General features: G+C 39.4%; 3 protein-coding genes across 6 annotated transcripts in view; 1 reads left to right on the top strand and 2 right to left on the bottom strand.

Annotated features, from left to right (window-relative positions):
* The first annotated feature begins 1824 nt into the window (after positions 1 to 1824).
* LOC146591804 (uncharacterized) lies at positions 1825 to 7909 on the top strand. The gene is made up of 4 exons (XM_085312339.1): positions 1825 to 1883; positions 2313 to 2450; positions 3025 to 3087; positions 7790 to 7909. The coding sequence occupies exons 1-4, from the start codon at positions 1860 to 1862 to the stop codon at positions 7904 to 7906; spliced, it is 342 nt and encodes a 113-aa protein (XP_085168465.1). The 5' UTR covers positions 1825 to 1859; the 3' UTR covers positions 7907 to 7909.
* LOC146591805 (pulmonary surfactant-associated protein A-like) lies at positions 2996 to 7907 on the bottom strand. The gene is made up of 4 exons (XM_085312338.1): positions 7824 to 7907; positions 6078 to 6160; positions 5413 to 5490; positions 2996 to 4597 (listed from the first exon to the last, which is right to left on the bottom strand). Exons 2-4 carry the CDS (start codon positions 6145 to 6147, stop codon positions 4221 to 4223), a joined length of 525 nt encoding a protein of 174 aa, XP_085168464.1. The 5' UTR covers positions 6148 to 6160; positions 7824 to 7907; the 3' UTR covers positions 2996 to 4220.
* Positions 7910 to 9966: 2057 nt separating the features above from the next.
* Positions 9967 to 26185, bottom strand: part of LOC146591803 (pulmonary surfactant-associated protein A-like) — a 31620-nt gene continuing 15401 nt past the window's right edge. For 3 of the 4 annotated variants that reach the window (XM_085312334.1, XM_085312336.1, XM_085312337.1), the window contains exons 3-6: positions 17757 to 17940; positions 16721 to 16840; positions 15780 to 15857; positions 13702 to 14078 (exon numbers count right to left, since the gene is read on the bottom strand). In XM_085312334.1, the coding sequence (XP_085168460.1) occupies positions 13702 to 14078; positions 15780 to 15857; positions 16721 to 16840; positions 17757 to 17925 (744 nt within the window). In that variant the 5' untranslated portion in view covers positions 17926 to 17940. Of the gene's footprint in view, positions 10043 to 11065; positions 11246 to 12750; positions 12893 to 13701; positions 14079 to 15779; positions 15858 to 16720; positions 16841 to 17756; positions 17941 to 26185 lie in introns of those variants that run through there. The other variant, XR_014896736.1, reaches the window with a different exon arrangement.

Genomic DNA, 26185 nt, shown 5'->3' with positions numbered 1-26185 from the left:
TTCCTAGCGTCCTAGAGGTGTCTTGCAAGTCTCGCAGATGAAATCGGGTTGCTTTGCGTGGGCTTCCATCCTCCGTTGTGGGGCAGCAGGAGCGCGTTAGAGAAGGCGGTGTTCAACCTGCGGGAGAAAAGGCAACGAGGGTAGTGCTCCGCGCCGGCGGCGGGAGGCTCAGAGGTGAGCGCTGCAGGACCGCACAGGTAACCGTTTGTACAGTAGCACCTGTATCACCTCCCACTCGGTTCTTAAAGTGGCAYGATCCTTTTCAAAGAAATAATGAAGTCCTGCCTTGACCACAAACACTTCTGATTTGTTCAAGATCAATAAAACAATAGCTGACCGCTCATACGTACTCCGAAACTGCTTTAGGAGACAGTCGCTTGTAGATGATAAATGATGGTCCTTTTTTCTTCTTCTTTTTTTTTTTTTTTTTTTTTTTTCCCAGGAAACTACTTTGGCTTTCTCTATAAATCATTTTATTTACAGAGAAGTCTGAGCAGCACATGCAGCTTTTAGAGTATGAAAGTATGAAGATTACTGTAGATCCAAGGGGTTCATGTGCCCAGTCCTCCTCCAACTATGTATTTTGGTTCAACGTGCTTGTTTCTTACAAACCTAGCTTTAAATCTTTTTCTAAAAAAACCATGGCTATGGTCAGACTGCTGCAGTAGTTATTACACTGAGTAACTGGAAAGCACCAAACCCATAGAAGCCTTTTCAGAGGCTCTTCTAAGCTAGCTCTGTCCCAGTACATAGTTTCAGAGGTGGCATTACACCAGGCTTAAATCGACCGTCTTATCTGTCCCCAGGACTCCATCTGGCACTTACCTGACAACAAGGAAAGATGCGAGGGCCAAAGTTCAGCCTGGGTAAAGAACACTTTGAGGTCACTGAAGTCCTTACAGCTACCTTCTTGCGATTGGTGTGTTACATATATTTGAGGGGGCCCTCCACTTGCACCTACCTAATCCATACATATGTTACCTTGTTGAAGTTCAGTCTTCAAGCACCTCTGTTTAGGCCTCAGTCAGCTAAATGACAATAATAATAATCATAAAAAGCCTCTTAGAAACTGCATAGAATATGAGCTAGGATTTTTTTTTTACAGGAAGTAATGATTAGTAAGAATCATTTATTGAGGGAAATGTGTATTTTAACAGATTTTCAAAACAAAATTTTCTTAAAAATGATTTGCCTTTGGGGGAAATAATACTTTTTTCTCCACTGTACAAGGACAGAAGGATAAATGAAGAAGATTTTCCCACAAAGAAGATTTTTTTCCCAAAACTGACATGCAATTTTTCATCTCACTGCTGATATTGCCTGATCTTCCTAAACGCGTTCCCCTTTTCCAAGTTTCTTGTCATGAAATCTGCTTATCTTGTTTTCTCAAAAGCTGTTAAGTTTAATAAGATTTTAAATCTTAGAGTCCTGGTGGTGGTGTCATTACTATGACCTTCGTAGAAGTGGTGCTCTCCCTTGGCTGAAAATGGAACAACAAATTACATTGTTTGGATTGTCAGCAAGCCGGATGGGGTGTGAACACCTGCGCAAGGAACTGGTACATACCTGGTTAACTGAGTGGCAGTCACATAAGGTATAACTAGTCTTTAAGTTTAGCTGGAGATTAGATCAGGCTTTCAAAATAAGTAAGTTCATAAACATTTCAGAAAAATAACTAACTTTTAGATATCTAAACATAGATAATATAGTTGCCTGACCTGTCTGAATCCTCTCTTTTTACAAATCGGATAATGCTATTTTGCCCTCTCACTCAGATTTAGGAAAATTGATGCCCAGATCTCAACTTCTGCTTTTAGGGTGATGAGGGCTCAGAGCGCTGCAGGCAGGTCGCTGGAGGGATGAACTCCAGGCAGGGCAAGAAGGTAAGTAAGTGACTTCTATTCAAGATTTTTGATCCTCATTGAGGACTGCGAGTCCTTAGTGTGACACGACAGGGTTAGTATCTTCAGCTGTGGAGTAGCATGTCGAGTGCCTCACCCTCTGCTGAGGAGTCCCCAGGGGGAAGTGCCTGAACGCTGGGCRGCGGGGTGCATTGCTGCTGCTGCAGCGGCATGTGTTCATCTGAACTGTACTGAGGGCAGCAGCGTCATCTTATGTACCCATGATTAGCTCGGATTTTGCCATAGCTCTGTCACCCCTGGAGATAAGCAGGGAGATGATCTGATACTGAGACCTAAACCTCTGAAAGAGATGGCATAAAATAAAAACATAGCTTCAAATGTCTGGGGGCTTCAATGCTGTTCTCAAGCTGATGTTAATCATTGTAAACTTTTCAAACTTTACTGGAATAGGAGGAGTGGAAAACTACTGTACGAGGTGATGCCCAGATTCCTGTTTCCTCGTGCTCCGCGGCAGGGCTCGTTTCACAACAGGAGTCACGCAAGGCTGAGGCTGTGGGTGGGGGAGCTGATGGGCGCAGACATATCCTGGTAAGCTCTAAAACATTTGTGAATAAGAGTAAGAATATCGTTTATAAAGTTTTACTATATAGTTAATATAGTAAAAGAAGTCCCTATGGACTTATGATTTCCATTTCCTTTTTATGTACCTGTTTCAAACTGGGTTAACATAGCAACATGACAGTCTGTCTACTTAGACCTTATGTGATATAGGATTGAGCAGTGGTTTATACCCTAGCTAGATTGCCCAGAAATAGGGCACTAGTTGTTAGCAGCTTGTGAATCTCCTCACATGCCAAACAGATCCACTGGATAAACTGAGGATGTTGCTCACGCAGTCTTATTTTTTAATTAATTAATTAATTAATTTATTTGTATAGGTTGGGTAACTTTACAGATCCATGAACAGGGAAACACAATCCTGTTAAATAAATACCTGTTGGCATGATGAAGGATCTGAATGTTGCTAGAGTGAATGTATTAAGCAACTTGTTGTTTAAACAGGAAAACATCTTGATTTGATACTAGTCCTGTTACACTGATCATCTTAAATAAACACTTCTAAGCTGTTTAATTTACTCAGAATAACAAGGATGTTTTACAGGCTATGACATCAATCAGAGGGCTGAACTCAGGCCAGGAAGACCTATGCCTTACCACAGAACAGGTGATGAGAATGTATACTGAAAATATTTGACTAACTGAATTTAAGCCAGCTCAGGAATGTGCACACAACCAGCTGTTGCTCCAGAGTCATAGCGAGGTGCACAGCTACGTGTCTTGAAGCGTCTTGCTCCAAGCAGGCCCCTTCCACGGCTGCTGTGTTTGTGCCGGCCGTGAGCTCACCTTCCTTTCCCCTCCACCCCCCAGTTACTTTTATGCACTGACCCTCCTGCCTCTCTGACCAACGGAGGGCAAAAGCTGCTGGTCTGACTCTAGAGCTTTTCTCTTGCTCAGCTCTCTGGCCATGCTGGAGCTGACAACGCTCATGTGAGTACAGCTGATCGCATTCGGCTCAGCTTATGTGCAAGGGAGGGCTGCCTGGGGACTGAATCAGCTTTTTATATCACACCCTCACGGAGCGTATGCAGAGCCCTTACTGTCAAAGGAGGGAACTGCTCAAGAGGAAGGAGGGAAAAAAAAATACGTTGACGTCTCTGGATGTGCCTGTTGTGGAGCACAGMTGTGCATCTAACCTCCGGGACACTCAGCTTCAGGAGCACTGCACCCCAGTGACAAAACTGTCCACTTTGTCGTAAACAGTCCGTCAGCCCAAACTGGAGGCGGCAGGTTTTGAGCAGTTTCTGTAACGAACGCAGAATATCACGTGCTTCAGAAGCACTGGTGAGCTTAGCTGCATGGGAATCCTAACTGGGTTTTACAGAGCAGCTCTGAAAATGCCAGTGGTGCCTGCAGATTAGCAGTGAGTATCTGAATCCCTCTGCAATCTAGTAGAAAAAAATATTGACCTCACCCTGACTGTACTCATCTTTCCAGACCACTTGGGCACTGTATCGTCTTTACTCCTATTTGGTCTCTCCCACAGACCTTGAGCTTTCTGTGCTGGCACAGGAGAACCAACGCAAACCCCGTAAAACGGGCACTGCTTTTGTTTGTTATAAGTAATCTCCTCTCTGCGGTTGGCATTTGTTTAAAAGCCAAGTCTGGATGGCCAAGAGTGACTTTTATTTTTCATGCTGCATTATGAGAATTCACTAGCTACAAAGAGAAAATGGATAGGAAAGAGTGAGCATTCCCGGGATCCTGCCAGGCCCGGGGAACGAGCGCGAGGAGGAAGCACTAAAACTGACAGACAGTAAGGCGATTCTGTTGGCACTTCTTGTCGTTCCAAGTGCCGTCGGTGTACATCTCCACACACTCCTCTTCCCCTTTGCCAGAGGGTTCATTTGAATACCAGTTTGTGTAATTCAGTTCGGCACCGCTGAGGGAACAGAATTTGCCTGGCAGTAGAGACTCCTTTATCCCCAGGTAGGCGTACTTCTTGAACTGTTTCACGAAGAACTGGATGGCGGCGTTCTCGCCCTGGTTCCGCGGGGTGGCGATGGACCCCCCAGCCTCTTCGCATTTTTGCACGGTAGTATAGAAGTCAGCAGTTTTCCCACTGGTAGCAAATATTTTTCCTCCAGATTCTGTTATCTTTCCTTCCAAACGGAGGACTGCAAAATCAAGAGAAAGATTATAATCTTTTACGTATTGTTTTGTGGTCATTTTGCTAGCAATAGTAATTCCCACAGTCTGTATTCCTCCATAACTTTAGATTTAACCAATGGAAAAAGGAAAGGAGAGGAAAACTTGAAATCAAAGATAAAAACCCTGAAACCCAGAAGAAATCTGAAAAGATGAGGGGAGGGAAAAAAAAAGGAAGAAATACTTATAGATAGATAGACAATGAAATAGGAGAAGTACAAAAGAGGTTGGAGAGAAGGGAAGGAAATGAGGAATTTACATTTAGACAAAGTGCATATTTTTTTTTCTTTGTCTCTGGCCCTGTACTCTCTAAGTTCTTTGAGACGGCATACAGAGCATAAAAATACAGCAGTACTTCAGTGAGCAGGACCTTGGATATGATCCTGTTGTAATTATTATGGTTTTTTTTTTACTCTTGAGTTTACCATATTCTGTTTATTTTTGCCTGTTAGGAGCATGAGATACCAATGGAGCACTTCTTCTACATAGCCAGGGATTTTAGTTTGATAAATATTTCTGACTTGCTTGCATCCATATTTTGCTGCTGTTACCTAGGCATCTCTCACTAGTTATGGAAAAATAATTGTCTGGCCTCCCTCCTACCATTTGTAACTAATCACTCTCCTGTCTACTGAGGAACAGAACATAAAAGGAATGCAGCAAAAACTCAGAAAATTCTGCTCCCCCCATTTTTCTAAGATTTTTTTTTTTTTTTTTTTTTTGGCGTATTTTGCTTATGCCTGTTATAGCCAGTCATAGCCAAAAGGAAAAGCAGATAAATTACCTCCTTCGAGTCTGGAAATTTGATAGTCTAATTGAAGGATAATGTCTTCCATTCCATTATCAGCAAGTGATGGGAAATCTGAAAACAGAAACAACTATTATACACTTTGTCTATTTCTTCAATCTTGGATTTCAAGATAAAGTAGAGACAGTTGTGTGAAATGAATAGAACTTTTAAAGTGTTCTGTGTTTGATAAGTTTTAGTTTAATTCTGTGTTTTAAATAAGGTATTTTTCACACACTAGTCTTCATAAAGACAGASAATAAATTCTTGGAAGCTACTTTTGGAGTTTTAATGCTTTCTTAGGACTGCTGACGCACTTGCTGCTCACAACTCAAACCTAAACTAATAAAAAGTCTGTGGCCCTGCGTTATGCAGAATGATATCCTTTCCTCCGTGAGTGAACCATTCAGAATCATTAGGTAGGAGGGATATAAACTTCTTTATACAGGGGAACTAATAAATACCTGATTATCTTCTATCAGATAGAACCCATGACAGATTATATAACATAACATTTGGTTCATGAAGCATAAAAATGGAATACAACAGTACAGCTAGATAAAAATAGAGATAACTGCAGATACCTGATACAAAGCCTTCAACTACCCCATCCTCAGGCAARGGGGTGAAATTGGGTGCAGGAGGAATTCCTGCAGAGTTACCTTGAGCACAGCAGGCGAGCAAGAAAAACGCCGCTCCAAAGATCTTGTGGAAGAGCTGTGGTGACAGCATTATTTAAAGCCAACTGTAAAATAAAGTATTTTACTCTCCAGTATAGATTCTTGTGTTTAAAAAATAGCAACATACCAAAATTTTGCTCTCTTGATTTGAAGTCTTTTTGTACCACAGGCTTTGCCCTCACTGAAATGAATGTTACTGGAATAGCTACAAAGTTATGTTGTTTCAAATAATAATTCAAATATTTTTTTTCCAAAAGAAGCAATCTATATTACAGTGTACTTTCTTAAGAGTCTAAGTTACAGAGTAAAACCTTCCACATCCCCTTCAGAAACCTTTCTTTTTGTACAGTCAATACTACTATATGCCATTTTTCCCCATGAGAAAAGCTATAGTTTTTAGAGTGTCTTAATCGTTAGTTTTAAGAGGGAAACAATTATTAAGGCTTACTCTTTCATTATGACAACAATCTGTCTTTTAAAGTATCCATATCTCAAGTGGCATCCTCCACACATGTAGGCTACAGTATTAATGAAGAAAAATGTTAAAAGGCAATGAAAAAATCTGAAATGGAAGGGTTTGTGATACAGCTTAAGTAAATTTCAGCATAACTTAAACTGAAGTCTCTTTAAAGATGTTCAACTTACCTAGCAGCTCCAATATGAAATAAGAAAGGCTCATTACATGGTCTAAATTTATAGGGCCTGTAACTTGAGATTTATTTTGTTATCTACAGGAACACGTAACATGATATGAATTTGCATATGAATAGAAATGTCAAGAACTTTAACTGGGATGATAGGGATTTGTTTTCTTCAAGAGGTAAACACACTTAAAATGCGAGGAAAATATTTGAGGGTACTTTTCTGTTTTGTGGAAACCTTTTCACCTTAAAAAAAAAAAAAAAGAGGAAACAGCCATTTGTCCAGACTTGTTTGAAATGCTTAATATTTCTACACCATTCCCTTGTAAATGTTAATTTGTAAACGTCACCGAAGACGATCAATAACACGGTGTTCACGGGCGGTATGCTGCGCACCAGGCGCCTCTCTACAATACCGCTGCGTTCGTTAGAGACGAGGGATCGCAGGTGACAGGCACCGGCATCTCGCGGATGAGCAGACCCTCACGGCAACGGGAAGCGACCCGGAGGCCGCGGCCCGCCCGTGGCGCGCGTCGGGGCAGCAGCCACGGAAGCCTGAACTTGCCCAGCCTACCCGGTTCCTCTAAGGGAAGCCGCTAACTCGCAAACCCGGCTCACCTGGGTGGGCAGCAGAAGAGGCCCAGGGCTGCGCGCGTGCAGGCGGGACGGGGAGCGGCAGCCGCGCGCGCGGGCGCCGTGCGATGCCGCGGCTGGGCCGCGGCGAGCCCGGCTCAGCTCCGCAGCAGAGCTGCGCCTCTCGCGTCCCGCAGCACGCGCCGCGGCGGCCGCTGGCACCGCTCCCGCGCCAGCCTCACCGAGCCGCGCGGCGCTCTCCAGCGAGCGCGCTGCAAAGGGCACTCGGCCTGTGAAAAATAAATAAGCAGCACCCAGTCATCTGAACCCTTCACAGAAGAGGGCCAACTTAAATTTGCATGAGTAACTTTTATGTAAAGTTTCCCACTAAATTTAAAGTTTCCTAACCTCCGCTTGTTTGATCTAATGCTCTTAACATTCTTTTGACTGCTTTTGGCTGATGTTCTCCCATTGTTTTAGGAAAAAGGAGGAGAACACGAGGACATGCTGTTACCTGGAGTCCGGATGGGCCCTGGCAAAGGTCACCTGCAGAACCTGGACCTTCGCATCCATGGTCAGGAGAACTTCAGCACTTGAACTGCACGTGGGAGAAACCGCAGYTTGTGCAAGGACAAGACGGGATGCGGTGTGGCTTCTGTTAATGGGCGCCACGCACACTCACCGATGGCTGGGGAAAGCTGGACACATTTTCTCACGCGATAGACTCAGTCCTAGAAGAACTGATGTTGATTTGATAAAATCTAAACTTTTCTTGGTTTTATCAGTATACTGATGAGATGGAGCAAGCAGAAATAGAAAATTTTATATACTCATATTTCTATTACACTTGTTTATGATCAATAAACTGATATTAATATTCTCTATAGTTATAATTATTGTACACTATTTGCTGATCTGGCATACCACAGAAGCCCAACAAGACCCAAGAACACTTCACATAAAACTGATATAAAACAAAATTTTTGAATATTGAAGCAACTTTTTTTTCCATGTTTCTGCATCTATCATTCAGAGGTTTTACAATTACAGTGCTAGTGAAGCAAATTAAGGCGATTCTGAGATTAGGTTCAGTGTTACACAATATAGGTAGGTAAATACAAAATACGCTAAGGACAGAYGTCAGCTGACACTACTTTCCTAGCTGCTTAAAGAAATACAGACACTAGAGTTTAATTTCAGTTTTTATGGAATCGAGTATGCGTTTCTTTTACAAGCCTGTTTGTTCGCTTTTCCTCTGCATACTTAACCTCCTGAAAGCTGATTTTTCCCTTCATAGTGCTAGTCTCACCTCCGATAACCTTACAAATTCTTCTCCTATTCTCTTAGCTTGTATTTAAATGGCTCAGACGCCATTTATGTTTGCTGTTTACACTGTTTCTATGCTGTTCTGTCGCTTCCATCCTACCTCTCTATCACCCTGTCCTGTGCTTCCTGCAATCCTCTTTCCTCCATGTCCTCTTCCAAATTATTGTCAGATTGCCCCCAACAGCTCCTGTATGCCTGGAGGTAACAGGAAGAGCACAGAGCATRTGGGACCTCCTCCACGCTCACTGCTCACCTCAGTTCTTGTGTCAGGCAGCAGATCTCAGAGGAGGAGCACTGAAGCATTTTTGTGAAGCTTTAAGAAGAGGAAGTAAAGAATACAACAAGATATGGACATCCAATATAACAAGCTTCAGCATAACTTTTTGTTGAAGTTATAAGCAGCATTTTAGAGTAGAAAGTCTTAATTTTGCCTGGAGACATGTGATCAGTCCATATGGCTGCTATTGCCAACTTGCTCCATTGACTTACGTTACATGTGAAGGATACAAGTGAAGGTCACCAGAGGTCCCTGGTAAATCACCCAGTATAGCTCACTTGGGAGACACAGAAAGACATAATAGTTTGGTGCTTATAACCTGTGGAAAGTAACAAAACGTCTCACCTGTGAAATGGTTCTTAATAACAAAACAGGATTCTAAGGGGAGGTAGGAAAAAAAACAACTCATGCTYATGACCCAGAGGAAATGCTTTTTTCACATATATTCTGCAGAYGAAGGTTAAGGTGCTCACTGCAGCCTTTACCACCGTCACTACGCTCACGGCATTTCCCTGTGAGGGTCGCGGTCCCTGGCAGCGTGGTTCCCGCTGACTCGGCTCCGGAGCCGCAGAGGCAGGGACGCACCAGCGCTGCCTTCCTGGCTCCGCGGGGCACCACGCTTGCCCGATTACCTGGAGCCAAATTCCACCAGGCACGTTTCCTAACAGGGCTTTAGCCCCTTATCATTTTGAGCGCTGGCTACTCTTATTTCCAAGCATCCAGTATTGATCATGCTCTAAACCAGGCCAATTTGTGTAACTGTGGGTTAATACAATTTTTTAACTCTAGTTCTCTACTTCAAATAATGAAATTTACCTGCAGTCTGATGCTCTTTCAGGCTCAGATAAACGTGTCTGTTAAATCATTGCACAAGACTCTGCAAATATTGCTTTTCTCTGGTTCATGAGAGTTGTAATAGGGCCATTAGTTCTTTCACTGCRGTTTCAAAGTCAGTTAACAAATTTCCTGATGGCAAGTATTTCTTCTCCCATTTCCACTTACTGTTTTGCTAACACAAAGGCACATATAAATTTAAAATGTATGATTAACCTTTACCTGCTTGGTACTTGCAGCACTGCTAGGATGTCGCAGCATCAAGTACTCATTTTTTTTCCACCATAGATGGGCTCCTGGAAAAGAACACAGGAATAAATGTCTTTTTTATCTTTTTTTTTATACTTATCTTCCAAATTAAACCCATACATACACACGAACACGCACACACACATATAAAGGAAGTGCTGATCATGGTTTATACAAGATAGGCTAGACCTGTTATCCTGTATTGCATCCTATCAATTACAATGTTCGTTTAAGAATTAATTTGAAAATAATTCCTCCCAAGAACTGTGGGGCTTGTTTTCATCATTTTTCCACAAAAATCAGAAAGCCAACAAAAATGTATTTAGCTGCTTTATCAAAGGTCACTTTCTCTACATGCAGTGGAGATTGCGAGGGGACAAGAGAGGCTTCTGAGTTTTGCTCAAAATTGCTCATGGTATTTCTAAGCTACCCTCCACTCAATTAAATTACACGGTTATAAGTTATCGTTCTAGATTAGAGAGAAGTCCCTCTACAATCAACATCCATCTTTCGTAGCCAAAGTCCACCATTATTAAATACACTTTAATTAAGAACAATTGTATTAGACCCCTAGTGTGATACAAAACTAACTTCACAAGGGATTGAATTTTCCTGAACTTTTTACTTGAACTAAGACATTACTTCTCAAAATCTGTTTCTATAATATTTAAAGAAGAGAAAACATGTCTGAATTGAAAGGTCTTGCTGTTAAGTTGTTTTTCTGTAGCAAATTATTATAAATTAAAAAGACTAAATTGACTTTTGCCTGGCCTGGTCACTATGCACCAGCAATTATTTTTGCTTGTGTTTYTACAGAAAGATTTTATCAAAGTCATTTAGCCTTTAAAAACAGATGGAAAAACACAAAATACAAAATACAAAATACTGGAATACAAGCAAATATATTAAACAGCATTTAAGCACTGAGTTATGTTATTCTTTTAGCTAGCTTTTTTCTCATGTATAATATTTTAGGATACTTTTTCTGCTCCTCTGTGGAATTGAAAAGAATAAGCACATAGCATTGTACTTAATACGTACATAAGTATTTAAAAATGTTATATCCTCACCAGGATTTTAATTGTCACAGCATACACAAATCCCATGAAATATAAATGAATTCCAAGTGTATCTGTACATATCTTTTATTAGGGAATATTATTTATTTCTTCCATGTATGACAGTTCAGTCTGGACTTTTATTTATTTATTTATTTTTTTTGAAGTCCATTGAAGTTAGGAGATAAAAGACTGTAAAAAAAAAAGTTGGCAGAGTTGTTTGAAGAGAAGGCAGGGAACTGATAGATATTCTTTTTGATATCTTCTGTTTTATACATGAGATATAGTCAAGAATTTGGACACAGAACAAGGAGGCCCACTTCAGAATGGTATAAGGGGAATGCTGAAGCACAGAAAAAGAAGAAATGAGTATGATGCTATAAGGAGAGAGATTTTATGAAAATAACTAAGGAGTTTAGTTGCATTACCTGAAGTGTAACCAACCACACTGCAAACTATACAGAAGAAACTGCTGTCTAGAAGTTCTTCAATCATATAAGAACACTGTGGAGATTTTATTTTTAAGTAGTATGTGTGTGTTTGGTTTGGTTTGGTTTCTCTAATCRTAACGGCTTAAGAAGAAAGAATTGGACTTGGAGACCTAGCTTAGGAGCTTTGCTTGTTGATGTAATAAAAGATTAGCTTTTGACTCAAAAAATAACACAATTTTTCTCAACTGGGTAAAAAGCACCAAAATGTTTTGAAAAGCTAATTGTTTAAAAATGGGCGATACAGTCCGGTAAGTCATTTGAGAGATTTTAAACACTGAAGATTTTAATAAAAGATTGGTATAGTCATCTTGTAAGCACAGATGTGACTGAAATACATCAGTGTTTAGCCAATTGAACAGGATACCCCAAATGTTGCTGGAGATCTGTGTAAATGAATACATGAAAATGGTTTGGATGATAAAAGGCCAGGTTAGTTCAGCAGTTTGGGGGCTCTTTTGCCAGYGTGACACCTTCTTATGCTAGTTAATCATCTTGCTCTAACTGTATGAAAGAAGCTACATGTTTGAAAGACATAAATATTGATTAAAAAAAGATTTGCTTGTTAGATGTTACTAAATAATTAAAACTCAAGAGGTAGAGGTAGCTTTAAGTAAACCTGCAGCTTCCTCTAGCAGTTGCAAYGCAACTTGTCAGAGCGAACTGTAGGAAGAATCAAAAAGCATTAGTTAAACCTTTTCTTCTCTCAGAGTAACCTGAGAGCCAGAATTTCAGCCACGGCATGATCTATTCCCTTTCTATTCATAATTTTGGGGAAAAGTGGCATCATGGTCATAGGTTTTCAAGATAGCTATTTTGTAAAGAAGTTTCACACTTTGAAATCTGTCCAACGTGTGGGTCTGGCAGTGCTCTTCCCCAAGTCCTGCCCAATCCTAGACAAACTGAAGCACTAGGTGTGATCTGAACACGAATCCTCTGCTGCCAAAATCATTCCTATCCTCCTCCACTGTGTAGGCTGAGGTTGCATGGAGTTCCCCACTGCCCAGAGTGATGTCCAACTTTTTATGGGCTCCCTGCTCAGAGCCCTGCATATACATGCAGCAGCAGAGGAGAAGAAAAAGGGGAAGATGCTCATGTGTTTAAACTCCCGTACTTTCTTTTCTCCCTGAGTTGATGGGAAAATAATGGATTTAACAGGGCCTCTCTGCTGCAAAGTAATTGTGTGAAYTTGCTACTCGTGGTCCTTACCTGAGCGCTCACTGCACAAACCAGTTACTCAAACCGAATCGGGGTAAGAAATATTTCTGACTTAGTGAAACGACTCTTCTGAATTGTAGCGGGTTTGAATCGTAGCCTGACTTTGTGGTTGCTAGCATGACATCAGAGAAAGCTGATAGAGAAAGCAAGAGACAGCTCGTGTTTGAATTAGTACTTCTAACTTCAGCTGCTCCACTAAAACAGTAGTGCTTATTTGGTGGTTTGTGAGATGAAATTGGCCTTTCTAACACCACAAAGTTCTACAGGTCATAGTTTTATGAGGGAATGTGATGGTTCCGTGACAAAATGCACTGTTTAATATTTTATATGCATTTTCATATGTTAACACAGAYAAAATGCAATGTTTATCTTAATGTTTTATAGATAGTAGCTTCTGATTTAATGAAAAAAATGAAATGTAATCATTGCTTTTACCAGATGCTGAATTTATCAACGCACACTTCAACACGGCATAATGCAAGTCCTATACTTCAAAGGGATATACAAGTCCCAAGCCCGTAACTGCTACACTAAATCAACCACTGTGCATCTCTTCTAAGGTAGCAATAGTTACATATTTTGAAATATTTCCACTATGAATTCAGGGAATATTTTAACTTCTGACTTTTCTAATATCCCAGGTCAAACTCTGGAATTTTCCTCTAATCTCTACATAGGCACAGTGCACTGAGACAGTGTCTGTCATGAAAAATGAATTCTGAGTTATTTCCAACCCTCTAAAACAGAGATAAATGCATCAAATTAGGCACATTTTATTTAAGTTAATCACCTACTACATTTGGAATTTTCTAAAGGATAAAAAATATAATATGATTCATTTTAGATTTACTGGCATAGAAAAATTGCAGAAATTATACTGTATAAAGCTGAGAGACAATATTTCATGGTCTCCATATTCTCAGTTGGCTGAAAGGYCATTCTTTAAAATTCACAGATTGTGAGGCGATACAGGTTGCATTTTTTGTCATTCCAGCTTCCATCAGTGTACATTTCTACACATTTTTCTGTCCCTTTGCCATTTGGTTCATATTTGCGCCACTTGGTGTAATTCAGAGGTGTGCCATTCATATAGCTGAACTGACCTGAAGTCTCACTCTCTTTAATGCCTAAGTAAGCATATTTGTTATACTGTTTCACAATACCCAAAATAGCTTTATTCTCCTCCTCATTCACGGGAGTTGCAAGAGTTCCTCCAGCCTCTTGACAGGACTTTAGTGCAGATGCAAAATTGACTTCCTTCCCATTGCTGGCAAGTATTTTCTCTCCCACTTCTGTTATTTTTGCRTTCAAAGCAAGCACTAAAATATGAAAAGRAAAGAGCTAGTTAGTGTTTTTTTTTTTKTTTTTTTTTTTTTTTTAATTTCCTCTGGCATATTGATAGGAAAGTGAAGAAAGAAAAATCAAGAGAAGAAGAGAAAATTAAAATTGATGAGAAGACAGGAGGAGGAAAGAGATTAGGGCAAGAAAATGAGAGCGAAGGAAAGGATGACGAGGAATGAAGCTCTTCAAAATTTTACAAATTCATTAGTTATTCAGCAAGTATAGTGTTATGTTGCATGCAACCATCTGTCATCACTTCCTCCAAGACAAGGATGCTCTGCTACCATTCGTTACATACGGTATCAGCCCTGTTTTACTGTGCGTACTTCCTAAAGAGTGTCAGTTTTGCTTTCGCTCTGAGCAAAGGAAACAGAGATATTTTAATTATTTTGTGAAGTACTTCTCAGTAACAAAGAATTCTTTCCACCACCTATAATGACTACTGGTAGATCTAAATGCTAGCAATATTGTACAAGTGTGTGGCTGAGGGATTTCCATGAATCATTATGGAACATGCAACATCAATTGGGATTTTTTTTATATATAAATTAAATTYGAATAAATGCAATCAGTGTTCCTGAGAAATCTGATTCTGCAGGGAAAGTAGGTTCTGTGTAATGTCCTCTACTTTGGAGGAGAAAATAGGATAATCTCTTATAGACAAACAACTTCTTGCTGGTGTAATGGGCCTTGTGCCACGTCTCATGAGGGACCCCCAGTTCTCCAGTTCTTGCTCCCTCCTCTCAAGAGGATCTGTAGTCGAAGAGAGGGGGTGCCCAGACTACTAGGGGCAAATTTTRCTTCTCATAAGCAAACACATTTGAAGGTGGTCACTACAAATTTACATTTTCTGCAATAATTCAACTATTGATGCTATTCAATAGAGTAAGAGCTCACTCTGATCAGATGAAAATAAGGAGGAAAACTTCCTTTGTAAAGGTAGTATGCTGAGCAAAACGAACAGCAAGTCTCCTCCCTATAYCTATCAAAATTCATTAAATTTCAGCTTCCCTGTATATACTCAAGTCCATTTTATTCTCTCCTTAAAGTATGCTTTACTCTGGTTCTTATCTCGTGCTCACTAATGAAGTATATCTCAGTACATGCTTTCTTACAGTTGAAACATCCAGGACTTTGCAAAGTGCAGAGTATCACTCCACATTACAGTAGCCTTTGTATTACTTTTTGGGCACCTGTTTATATTGAACATTACTATAGCATCTAAGTGAACTAATTTAAGTAATTCTTAACAGCTTTAATACAGAGATAAGTAAGCACATTATTTCTGCTTTAAGAATGACAGAGAAGCAAACAAAGTCTCATTTCCCTCTGAAATTAGTGGGAATAACACACCTRTTTATCTTTGAAGATGTAGTCTAGTAGCCTTATTTGAAGCCAAAAATCAGTCTGTGGCAGTACAGGAAACAAGCAGAGGCTCTTTTCCAACAACCCCCTCCCCCTGCTGAAAAAAGCCTTAGCTTATTTTTCCTGTTCTGCTGACATCCAACAAAACTTGTAAGATACTTCGCTGATGTTTAACAGAAAGCTCTAGTTTTGAAATGTAGTACTAGGCTTCAAGTGCTATTTTATTTTGCAAGTCATGATTCTCTAATAATGTTTTTTTTTCCACTGCATTTAAAATGGTTTGTAAGCCAAAAAAGTAAAAACAGAAAAATTACCGCCTTCAAGTCTGGCAAGTCGATGTTTTAAACTTACTAAAACATTTCGTAATTCGGTGTCAAGAGAAGCAGGTAGACCTACACAGATAAAAAGAGAAGTTATACAATCAAGCAAAACCAGCTTCTGCTGACAGGAACAATTCATGAGGTAAAACTAATCACTTTACAAAACTAATCGTGCATGGTGTACTTTTCTTACATCACCTAGGGTAAAATAATTATTTTCCCATTATTTTTTCATCTTGTAGTTAACCGGTATGGCTAACAGCCCCACTCCCCCAAAATGCTGGTAAATCACCTCTGCACAGAGCCTAGGAACAACTATAAGAAAAACAGGACACACATTTCTAGGTTGAAGGCTTACATTTCTGTCATTCCCGTGAAAGTGCAAAGATCCTAAGGTAGTGTACTTGCCTATGTCTCTGACAAAGAGAATTTGCTTCATTCCAGTGAYTGTTACTGAGCAAGCACAAAGGAGATTTTGGGGAGGGAACTTGTGTTATGGCACCAAACAGAATTCAGCTCATACCGTTTCCTTTTAGTCAGCTAAACRGATCCCTTGTGCTTTTGCAATGGGATTCTTCTTTAATGCGAACTGTAAACACTGGTATAGGAGGGTTTCTGCCTAAGTCGTGTGAAACACGCACAGCTAATCCAGCGCTGACTGCCAAGCAGACACTTTCCCACACAAACGGCCACTGGTAACAACAGGCTTATGTGTAGAGGGAAGTTACTAATGTGCTCGCGTGACTGTATTGCAACTGCTCGCAACTAAAACAGGCGGGAATGTAGATGGCCCGAATGTGGTTCCCTCTCCCTGAGCTGCAATGTTGCAGCTCTGACTTACTGCACTTCCCTGCCAGTGAGAAACAACATAGCTGACCCAACATAAACAGTGCATCCAACTAACAGAACTTTACACGGAGATCAGCCTTTTTCACCTGGTGGTCCAATGTCCCCTTTCTCTCCTTTCTCGCCTCGCTCTCCCTTGAGTCCTTGAGGTCCRGGAAGCCCATCTCTTCCAGGAGGCCCCACTGGACCTCCAGAGGGTCCTATGGGACCTGGAAAAGAGAAACATGAAAATAAAATTAGTTATATGATTTTCTTTCCAATCAATGAATATTCTGGGACCGGACACAACAGAACTTAATCTCAAACTGTAAACTGTTATATCCATGAACAATTTTGGTAGTGCTTTAGCCTTGATACTATACCTAGAAAAAGCATTTCTACTGGAAAGAAAACTATACAATGTAAAGTGTGTTCCTTACYAGACTACTTCACATACACTACCTTCCAATACTGGAAAAACATATCAGAAGCCTTTTAATTGCACTCATACATATTGGAATAACATTTTCTTCATACTTAAAAAAATCATTCTGCTATGAAAGAATAGAAAAGCACTATGAGGGTGTGCATATCTGTACATAAACACACACACACACATATATACACACACTTTATATATAATGCATATATAGAACATATATACACACTATAATATATAATGTATATATCTAAGTATATAAGCTGTGTGTATATACATACAAACATATATATATATATATATATTTAAATATTGATAAACTGTTCATTTCCTCTCTCTTCCCAGAAAAGCAGCTTATCTTTCAGAAAGAAAAACTAAGCTGACCACTTCTTCCATTCAGTTCTTCTCTCTTTTGCTCAGCACAACAGCTTCCTAGAGGGCACCTGTTCCTCAGCATTACCATCTTTTCTTCTTGCAGCCTTCATGACAAGGATTTGTGGCAAAAAGGAAGTCTGCTGACTTCAGAGCAGAAAAAAATCACTCTGTGTGAATTTACTGGAACTGGCAATGACTAGACATTTAAATAAACCTACTATTGCCTTATTTTGTCTGAATGAAAAGACAACATACAACAAGACACTTGTTTCCTTGCTGTAGTCTTMCGATTCGTACACGTGCAGTACAGTGAAGATAATCACCGCAGTTACCTGGTGGACCCGGTTCTCCTCTCAGACCGTCCCTTCCGTCCCTTCCGGGCAGCCCATTAGCTCCGGGAGTACCAGGTAGCCCAGGTATTCCTGTGCACTTATCCTGTGCATGACAAGACCCGAGAAAAGCAGCTACTGCTGCGACCATGTAGAATGAACAGCATAACATGCTTGTTCAGGTCAACTGTAAAAAACAAATTCCACATATCTGTCAGGAAACAATTCCCTAGGAAATGTAAGTATTGGCTGATATAACTGAACACTTTTTTTTCCCCGTTCTTCCCTTTTTGAAATTACATTCTTTCCTTGTCCAAATTAAGTCTATAGTTCAGATATAAGAGATTTCCAGTTTTGTTTTTGCCATTGTTTCACAGCTGATACATAAAAAAGTTTTCAGGCTAAAACAGATTGGTATACTTGTTTCAGACTGACAACTACACATGTGGGTGCAGTGGAGATAAATCATTTTTATGCTATCACTATTTGTTGGTTTAATCCTTGAGAAATGGGCTCAGGTGTAAAACTGATCAAGCTTAAGCCATTACATGACTTTAAGGGCTACAATCACTCAATGAAACACAGACATATATGTCACCAGCCTAAAAGGCACAATCTCTTACAGCAGTTGTTGTGATGGTATGGAGCTGGTTAGCAACCTCTTTAAATGCACTACCATTTAAGCACATTTATTTTAAATAAGTAGACTGATAGCGGGCAAAATTTTATAGGTCAATTGACATTYCTATCTTGTTTTGAACAAAATCCCACAAGCTTGAAAGCATAGTTAGTCTTGTAGAAAAAAAGCATTTTTACTGAATGGCAAGAGGCTTATTCATTTTATTTTAGCCTTTCAGGTATAGTATTAAGTTAGATTATATCCTTGGTGCCAAGATACCATGAGTAAAAAGCACTCAAGGTGGAGATCATGGGTTCACAATGGAACTAGTGAGTACGCAGCATTGGCTAAAGCTGTGTGGTTATAAAACTTGAACTGATTATAAGACACTGTGCATGGWGGTATCCAGTTATTAGCATTATTTATCTAAAAAAACCCAAGAAAGATAGGTTCAAGATGCCAGAATGAGTATCTCATTTTAATGGGTTGACCATCATACGAAGTATATGACTTAATATGCAAGACTTTCTTTTAGCCTGAATTAGAGATGACCATGCACTATACTAACTTTTAAAACTACCTTTATAAAATCCAGAATCAATAAGTTCACCTTTACTGACACATAAAATGTTCTAAATCCAGCTCCACTTGAAGTTTAGGATAAAATGTAGGTTAGCTTGAATGCTGCAAGATCATTAACAGCTGAGTGTTCACCAATACATACAAGAAATTTGTTYCAAAGTGTATAAGACAAGCAGAATCTAAGCATCTATTTATAATTAGCACCATTTATTACATGGATGCATTTGCACTGGACAGTGCTTTAAAAATTGAAGTGTGGTTTCATATTCCAGACTGACTTTATTGTAGAAGGCTTTTAGCTTCATTCTAAATCTGCCTCAAAACTGACTACTTGTAAGGGCAAAGTTTACTTGTGTTTCTATGGAGGAATGTCTCACTGAAATGAACTCAGCAGAACAGACTCTTGAACATGAAACTATTCAATTATGCCATAAATTTCAGCATTGAGCTGCGTATAGAATCTGTTTAAGCAGTAGCGATTTCTGTCCCTGCTGCCAGGAACGTTCACTTTTACGAGAACATAAAAACCACCTCAGAACACGCATGTTGTATGGAATGCATCATGGAGTTTCGTGTGTTGAATCTGAAGCATCTGAGAACGCTGGCCACTGACTCCAGACCACAGACTACTGAAGTCTCCAACAGAAACCTCCTTTAGGTGGCTAGGAATACTTGTGTCCCTGAGATAAGGAAATGCAACCTGAGATAAGGAAATGCAATTACATCAGGTACTCTTCCTCTGATGCTGATCATTTGGTGAATTACATTTGAATGACTACTGCATTCAGCTCATAATTGAATCATGATGAAGAGTCAGAATCCTGATCAGTCATATAGTAAGATGGAAAAACAACTCTTCAGTTTTAATCCAGTTTTAATGACCTTCATCAGCCATTGCAATCTGGTGTCCTTCAGGCATCTCTTCATCTAGTAAAATTGTTAATATAAACAAAGTAAAAAAGCAGTAATAAAAGAAAATGTAATTAAAAAATTTAAATATGACCACAGAAATGAAAAGGAACAGGTTTGCCATCTAGCTGAAGTTCCTCATTATTTATAAAAAGTAAATTCAACTTACCTTTTGGCTTCAAAGTGAAATGAAAGAGAAGTTCTCAGAAATCCCCTTTATATAGTGTGCTACTTGTTAAATGCCACTGTGCTAAAGTGGAGACTGGATAAGTAGAGCAGGAATGAGCCCTATTTGATTTGTTTACACACTTGTTATGCAAATACTGAGAACAATATTAAGGGCTGAGACAATTCTTTTTTCTTTTATAAGAACAGAAAGCCAAATTTATGTTCTTAACGGAGAAAAAACAATCTTGAATAGAACATATAACTCCAGGTTTATATACTCATACAAAAGATGCAGAATTTTAAAGACACTTTCAATAAATCTAGTTGATATTATAACTAGATTTTTCTTGTTTTAAAAGAGCAAAAACAATATGTGCTCACTGGCGGATTTCATAGAAGGAAAGGTGCTCTTGTAAATTAGGGAAAGCCATGTTTTCTTCTGGATAAAGTCTAAGCTGATAATCAGAATTGTAAACTTTCCTTCCCATCTCTATGGCTGGCCTAGTTGCCTTATCTTACCATGGTTTCCCAGAAGAAGAGCTGTATGTATGCCTGGTGCTTTTGTGAGTGTCTGGTCTCTTTTGTGCATAGTGCTCACTTGCTCAGAGACGAATCCCAGGAAAATCTGGATATATTTACAARATCCTCAAATGGACAATGTTTTCAAGTGAAAAAAGAAGACTGCTGTATGCTTTGGTCCTCTGATTTCCCAGTGATAAAGACTGGGAGGAGGTGACTAATTCCCTTCTGGTTCCGGTGCCATCTGCTATAAGGACATTCAGGTTTGATTCTAGCCTAGGTTTGCTTTGTGAGCTTCGGCAAGTCAGCATTATCAGTCCCTCACCTCCAAGGTAGAAATACCGCTGCTTCTACTTCACAGGTTTTGTTTATTTTGGCCAATTTACRCCGTGGTCATTTTAGAGATACTGTTCATTTGCATTTGACTGAAACTACATAAATTTGTGTTGTAACCTGTAACTACACGGTTTCTTTCTATCTAGCAGAATTCACAGCTCCAAGTTAACATCTTTGGGCTCCTAGTTCAATAAATTAAAATCAAGTGGCTGATCTAGCTAAGAGAAGTTGCCAAAGAAAGAGGTATGTTTAGGATCCCCTTTAGAAGAAAACCAGTCACCTCAACTCCATTTCMATTCACAAAGAAGTAAAACTTCTTTGTGAGCCTTGTGCTGGAGTTAAAAGTGYCCAGCCTGGTCAATCCTTTATCACAAAAAACAAGGTAAGCAAATTGAGAAGATATCAGTGTCCTTTTAACCAAATGACTAGCTCTAACAATTGTTATAAAAAATCCAGATTGAAATCATTCCTCTACTTGACGTGCAACAAGGATTTTAATGCAGGTYAAGTCATTTTATAAAACCTCTAATCACATCAGCTGAAACATCTACTTCTACAGTCCAGAGGAGGTAGATGAAAAGAACTGGTGTTATGTATGTAAAATGTGGATTAGATAGTACCCTGCAGGTACCCTACCTTGATTCTGAATCCTGCAGTGTCTTAGGAATAGCACAGACACCAAACAATTCCACATAATCAATACACAGGTAATTCTGTTTCTGAATGGCAGCAGAGCTCCAGGTTGTCTACAGCTCCGAGAAGTTTCTGCCATCTCAAGATGAACTTAATGAATCTARATTTCAGGAAGGAATACTTTAAGTGATTAGTAGTCCAAGTTTTTATGAATTCAGCTTATCAGAACAGGATCTCCTATAGATCCAGTTTCTAGGCAAGTCTGTGATAATTGTAATGGTTAATATTATTTTGTTATATCTTTTTTATATACAAATTCATGCATATACATGCAACTTTAATGTGCAAACAACTTTATAAGTCTTTGTAAACTAGTACTATTTCTTTCATCTAACACAGTTTATACTTCAAAAAGATTACAYAAGTATTGCAATCATTAAGCAGGCAAATCACAAAAACTCCACTAGCTACATCTCTCTGTCCATTCAGGGAAGTGTAGCATGAGGAAAACATGGTCCATAATGGCTTAAGATGTGTTTATAAGCTTTATAAATTATTATCTTTTCCCAAACCTTCAAAGAAACATATATTTCTGTACATTTTTTCTACTTTGAGTCAGATTATACTTAAAGAAYAGAAGCTGATAAGAGATCTAAAACATGGTCCAACATCAGAGATTACTTATTCATCAGATTTACTTTCCTTTGTGAAGTGGCAGAGATTTAAGGAAAACAAATACACTAAAGAGTGAGGAAGAAAGAAAGCAAATATTTTTTCTGCAAGCTGGCATCACTTAAATAGCTCTGAGGCTCAGTGTTCTGAAATTTATAGGCAGGCTCTTTGTGGTAATGCCTGAAGACCTTTAGGGAGGGGCAGCACCATCAGAAACCATCCAGGGCACTTCCGTGTTTCATCAGGACCTAGACCCTCCTTTCTGTGGGAAGGCCATTAAGTAGACCTTTAAGATTCCTTCTGATGACCTAGAAAGCATGATTTAGGCTGTTTTGTCACTGGCATTAAACCAAACCCAAACCCCAACCAGCCTCAGCTAGGAACAAAGGAGAATTTGGGGAAAACGGAACCTGGTTTCCAAAGACTCGGTGTACCCAGAAAGACTGCTCCTTTAAACAGCTGCTGTGCAGGCTGCCCTCGGAAAAGTAGTTTGAATACCAAATAACTGCCAAGGCGGTTTCAAAACCAGAATCAATTTYTTTTATATTGCCTTCAAATCTCTAATTTCCTGAAAACCAGCTGAGCTCTCCATTTTCTTCAGCTCACTGTTTTGAAAGAGCTGATTACTAGCAACTTTATCATAGCCCGATCTGCATAAAGCTATATAGTGTTTTTTCACGTAAAAGAGTGCTACATAGCTGCACTAGTTCAGTCACATTCTGTGAGACATTAATCTTCAATGTGTCACTGCTGCAAGTTCCTGATACCAGCTATCTTAGTTTGTCCTTGACACAGCATTTGCATGGTAAGCAGGTGGGGTTGGATTCTCCATGTTCGCCTGTTCAAAATGACAGTAATTTCCAATATTTGCCTAATATTTCCACTGTAACCTCACTGTTCTATTGCTACTGACATTAAAACAGTCCAGATTTAGGGGCCTATAGCCAGTTTAAAAAAGACTCATTAGCATCAGCTTAAGCCTTTGTCTGAAATACAGGGAACTAAACTTTGTCTCCTATTAAGTAGTGAAGCAGATGAATGGGTGAGTGCTCCCTCTTCCCCACAGCTTTGTTAATTTTATTGAAAGAAATCAGAATAAAACACGTGKGCAGGTAAACAGTCTCTCCGCCTTTAGGAAATAAGAAATACTAATCAAATCACTTTTATACTAGTTAAAGTGCATTGATAGAGTGAAAGAAGTGGGGATGACAGTTCATTATTTATGCTGTTAATAATGAAAAAATGCAAGTTATACTATGGGCAGGGCTTAAAATATGTATTCTTGCTACATCTACTCTAGACTCATACCACTTTAACTTGAGGATAACCATTTAACAGGGAGAATGTAGTGGCTACTGAGCTATATTTATATTTATGAACAAACATCGTGCCAGTGAGTTGCTGTCAGCTTACTAATACATTGTCAGTTTGGGGGATGGATCCCAGGGCAGAGACATCTAAGTCCAAGTGTGAACAGGTGCATGGAGAAGGAGAAGGAACTGCTGAACACTGGTGATGAGACTCCCAAAGAGAGGACAGCAGTGACAGGGAACGGAGCTCAGAGGAACCAGTTTTAAGAGCTGGTTTCACTAGCCCGTACTGAACCACCCTTGCATAACATTGCACTTGCAAAGAACAGAAAACTTAAGCTTAAGAGAAAAAAAGAAGAGGACGCCTCTAAGCAACTNGACAGGGAACGGAGCTCAGAGGAACCAGTTTTAAGAGCTGGTTTCACTAGCCCGTACTGAACCACCCTTGCATAACATTGCACTTGCAAAGAACAAAAAAAAAAAAAAAAAAAAAAAAAAAAAAAAAAAAGCCTCAAAAAAAAAAAAAAAAAAAAAAAAAAAAAAAAACAAAAAAAAAAAAACGGTCCTTTTCTGTTCCTATTTTCTGCTCCAGGAAAGGCAAATTCCAATTATACTCCTCAAGAAAAGGAGGGCAAGGTCTTTCACAGCTTTTGTGAAAGAAGCAGGCATGGTTTTGTCCTGTCAAAAATACGTAACCTTAAAACTATTCTAACAGAAGAACTACTTGCCCTTTTTTTCAGAATATATCTATTTCCTTTTTTCTTGTATACTTGAAGTAATTGATTTACACCATGGATTCACATAGTGGCATACTACAGGACCTGAGAAACTTATTGTCTCAGTAAGTTACAGTAATTGGGCTGAACAACTGAAAAAAGGAGGAATGGCTTAAGGGAGAGGCAGACTGCAGTTTCATTAGAGGTTATTTCTTAGTCTGTGACACAGGAGGTGACAGTTAACACTACCTGTGTCTCCAGAAGGAACATATCTAAAGGCTCCTGTCAATGCAGAACTTGAATAATACAGACTGAGTTTACACCTGCAGTAGACAAGATGGGTAAGAAGTTACAGCTTTTTAGCTACTGCAACTGAACAGAATTGTTAAAGAATATTTAAGAATAATGAGAGAATGGCATTCCTCTTTTTTCAATCCATATTAGATACCGTATCTGACATGGTAGACATTGAGGTACAAAGAACCCAGGGGCAAGACTAAGAGATGATCAAAAAAGCTAAATCATGAAGAACCAAGGGCAATGAGGCTGAGCTCTGACAGTACCAGAGCTCAGGTCCCTACCAACAAGGCATTAGCTAAAGYTGGAGAGGAGCCCCACTCTTTGGACAGCAATCTTGATCCTGAGAACTTATAATTGGACAAGTTCCTATAGGCATCAACAGGAATTTCCCTGAGGAAAAAGCAGAGGAGAGGAAAAAACTCAAGTTTGGTCCATAGTAGGTACAGACTTATGTTTCGGAATATAGTATTTGAATGTTGAATACATGCTCACTGCAATCTCACATACATCCTTTTTGCAGCCTCCTGCAGCCAGACTGTAGGACATACATATCAGAAAGAATGTGAGCTATAAGGAAGGCCTGTCAAAGACAGTCTGAAAGAAAACAGAAGGGAATGTGAACAGTGACTTTGCTTCAATTTCTGCTCAGCTTTCCCCATCAGTAATTAAATACAGTGTTCAGAGCAAAAGATACGTTAAGCTCCATCATCACCAGCATGAAAAATCCTGAAACCTCATTGACCACTTACTGGCCTAGGTCCAAGGTGCAATTAAAATGAATTTAAAAAATATAGTCCCGCTGTTCAACCGGATAAGTGGCATTTGCTCCTTTTTTTTCAGCTCCTCCTGAAATATGAGACCTTTCTGATATTGCTTCTGGCCTAGAACTGTTTAACAAAGACCTACCACAAACGCTCCTGCGTTCAGTGTCTGGACTAAAAGGGTAAAGCTGCAGAGCGATCTCTTTGATTACATGAAAATGGTAAGCATATTGCCAGACAAATCACTTTAACCAAACTCTTTTTTCTATGCCTTAAAAAAAAAAAAAAAAAAAAAAAAAAAGGAAAGGAAATCAAGTACAGCACGTAAAAACAGCAGCAAGCTCTTCTTGCCTTCACTCTCTCTGCTCTGGCATAACAYGGCAGGTTTCAAAACCTAGTCTTCTTACAGAGCTTCTAAAGTAACCTGCCCTACTACAGATCATAGCTGCTGCAATTCCTTAGCATGGCAAGGTTGACTTTCATTCTGAGCTCTTCCCCGCAGTTCGAGGCAGGTGAGATGCATTTTGTAAATTAAATATTTCATAGAACAAAATTCATTAAATAGAACTTTTCAAATATTTCTAGTGTTACGTTACTATCGAGGATTTTAAAAAAATAGGAGAGAGGAAATGTAATGGGGAAAGCAGTGGGTTGTTTTTCAAGATGTCTTATCAGTGCTTTTGCTCTTCATCTTTCCAGCATAAACATTCACATTTTGAGCTCCCCCGGAGATGTGGTCTAGTTAGAAAAGTGTTTGAATACCAAACTGATTTTTATTCCTGACTTTCTGAAAAATTATTTATAGAAACTTATCAATACATACAAAATCTCCATYATTAACACTTAGGTGATTAAATATTATAAGGAGCACATACCTAAACAGTAGCAACTTCCCCTCCCCCCCCCC

This window comes from Rhea americana, unplaced genomic scaffold (assembly GCF_003343005.1).
Source record: "Rhea americana isolate MKP2758 unplaced genomic scaffold, rheAme1 scaffold_36, whole genome shotgun sequence".
In the NCBI taxonomy this organism is placed as follows: Eukaryota; Metazoa; Chordata; class Aves; order Rheiformes; family Rheidae; genus Rhea; species Rhea americana.
Note: the sequence above shows the minus strand (reverse complement) of the source record. Positions and strands in the feature narration are given on the sequence as shown.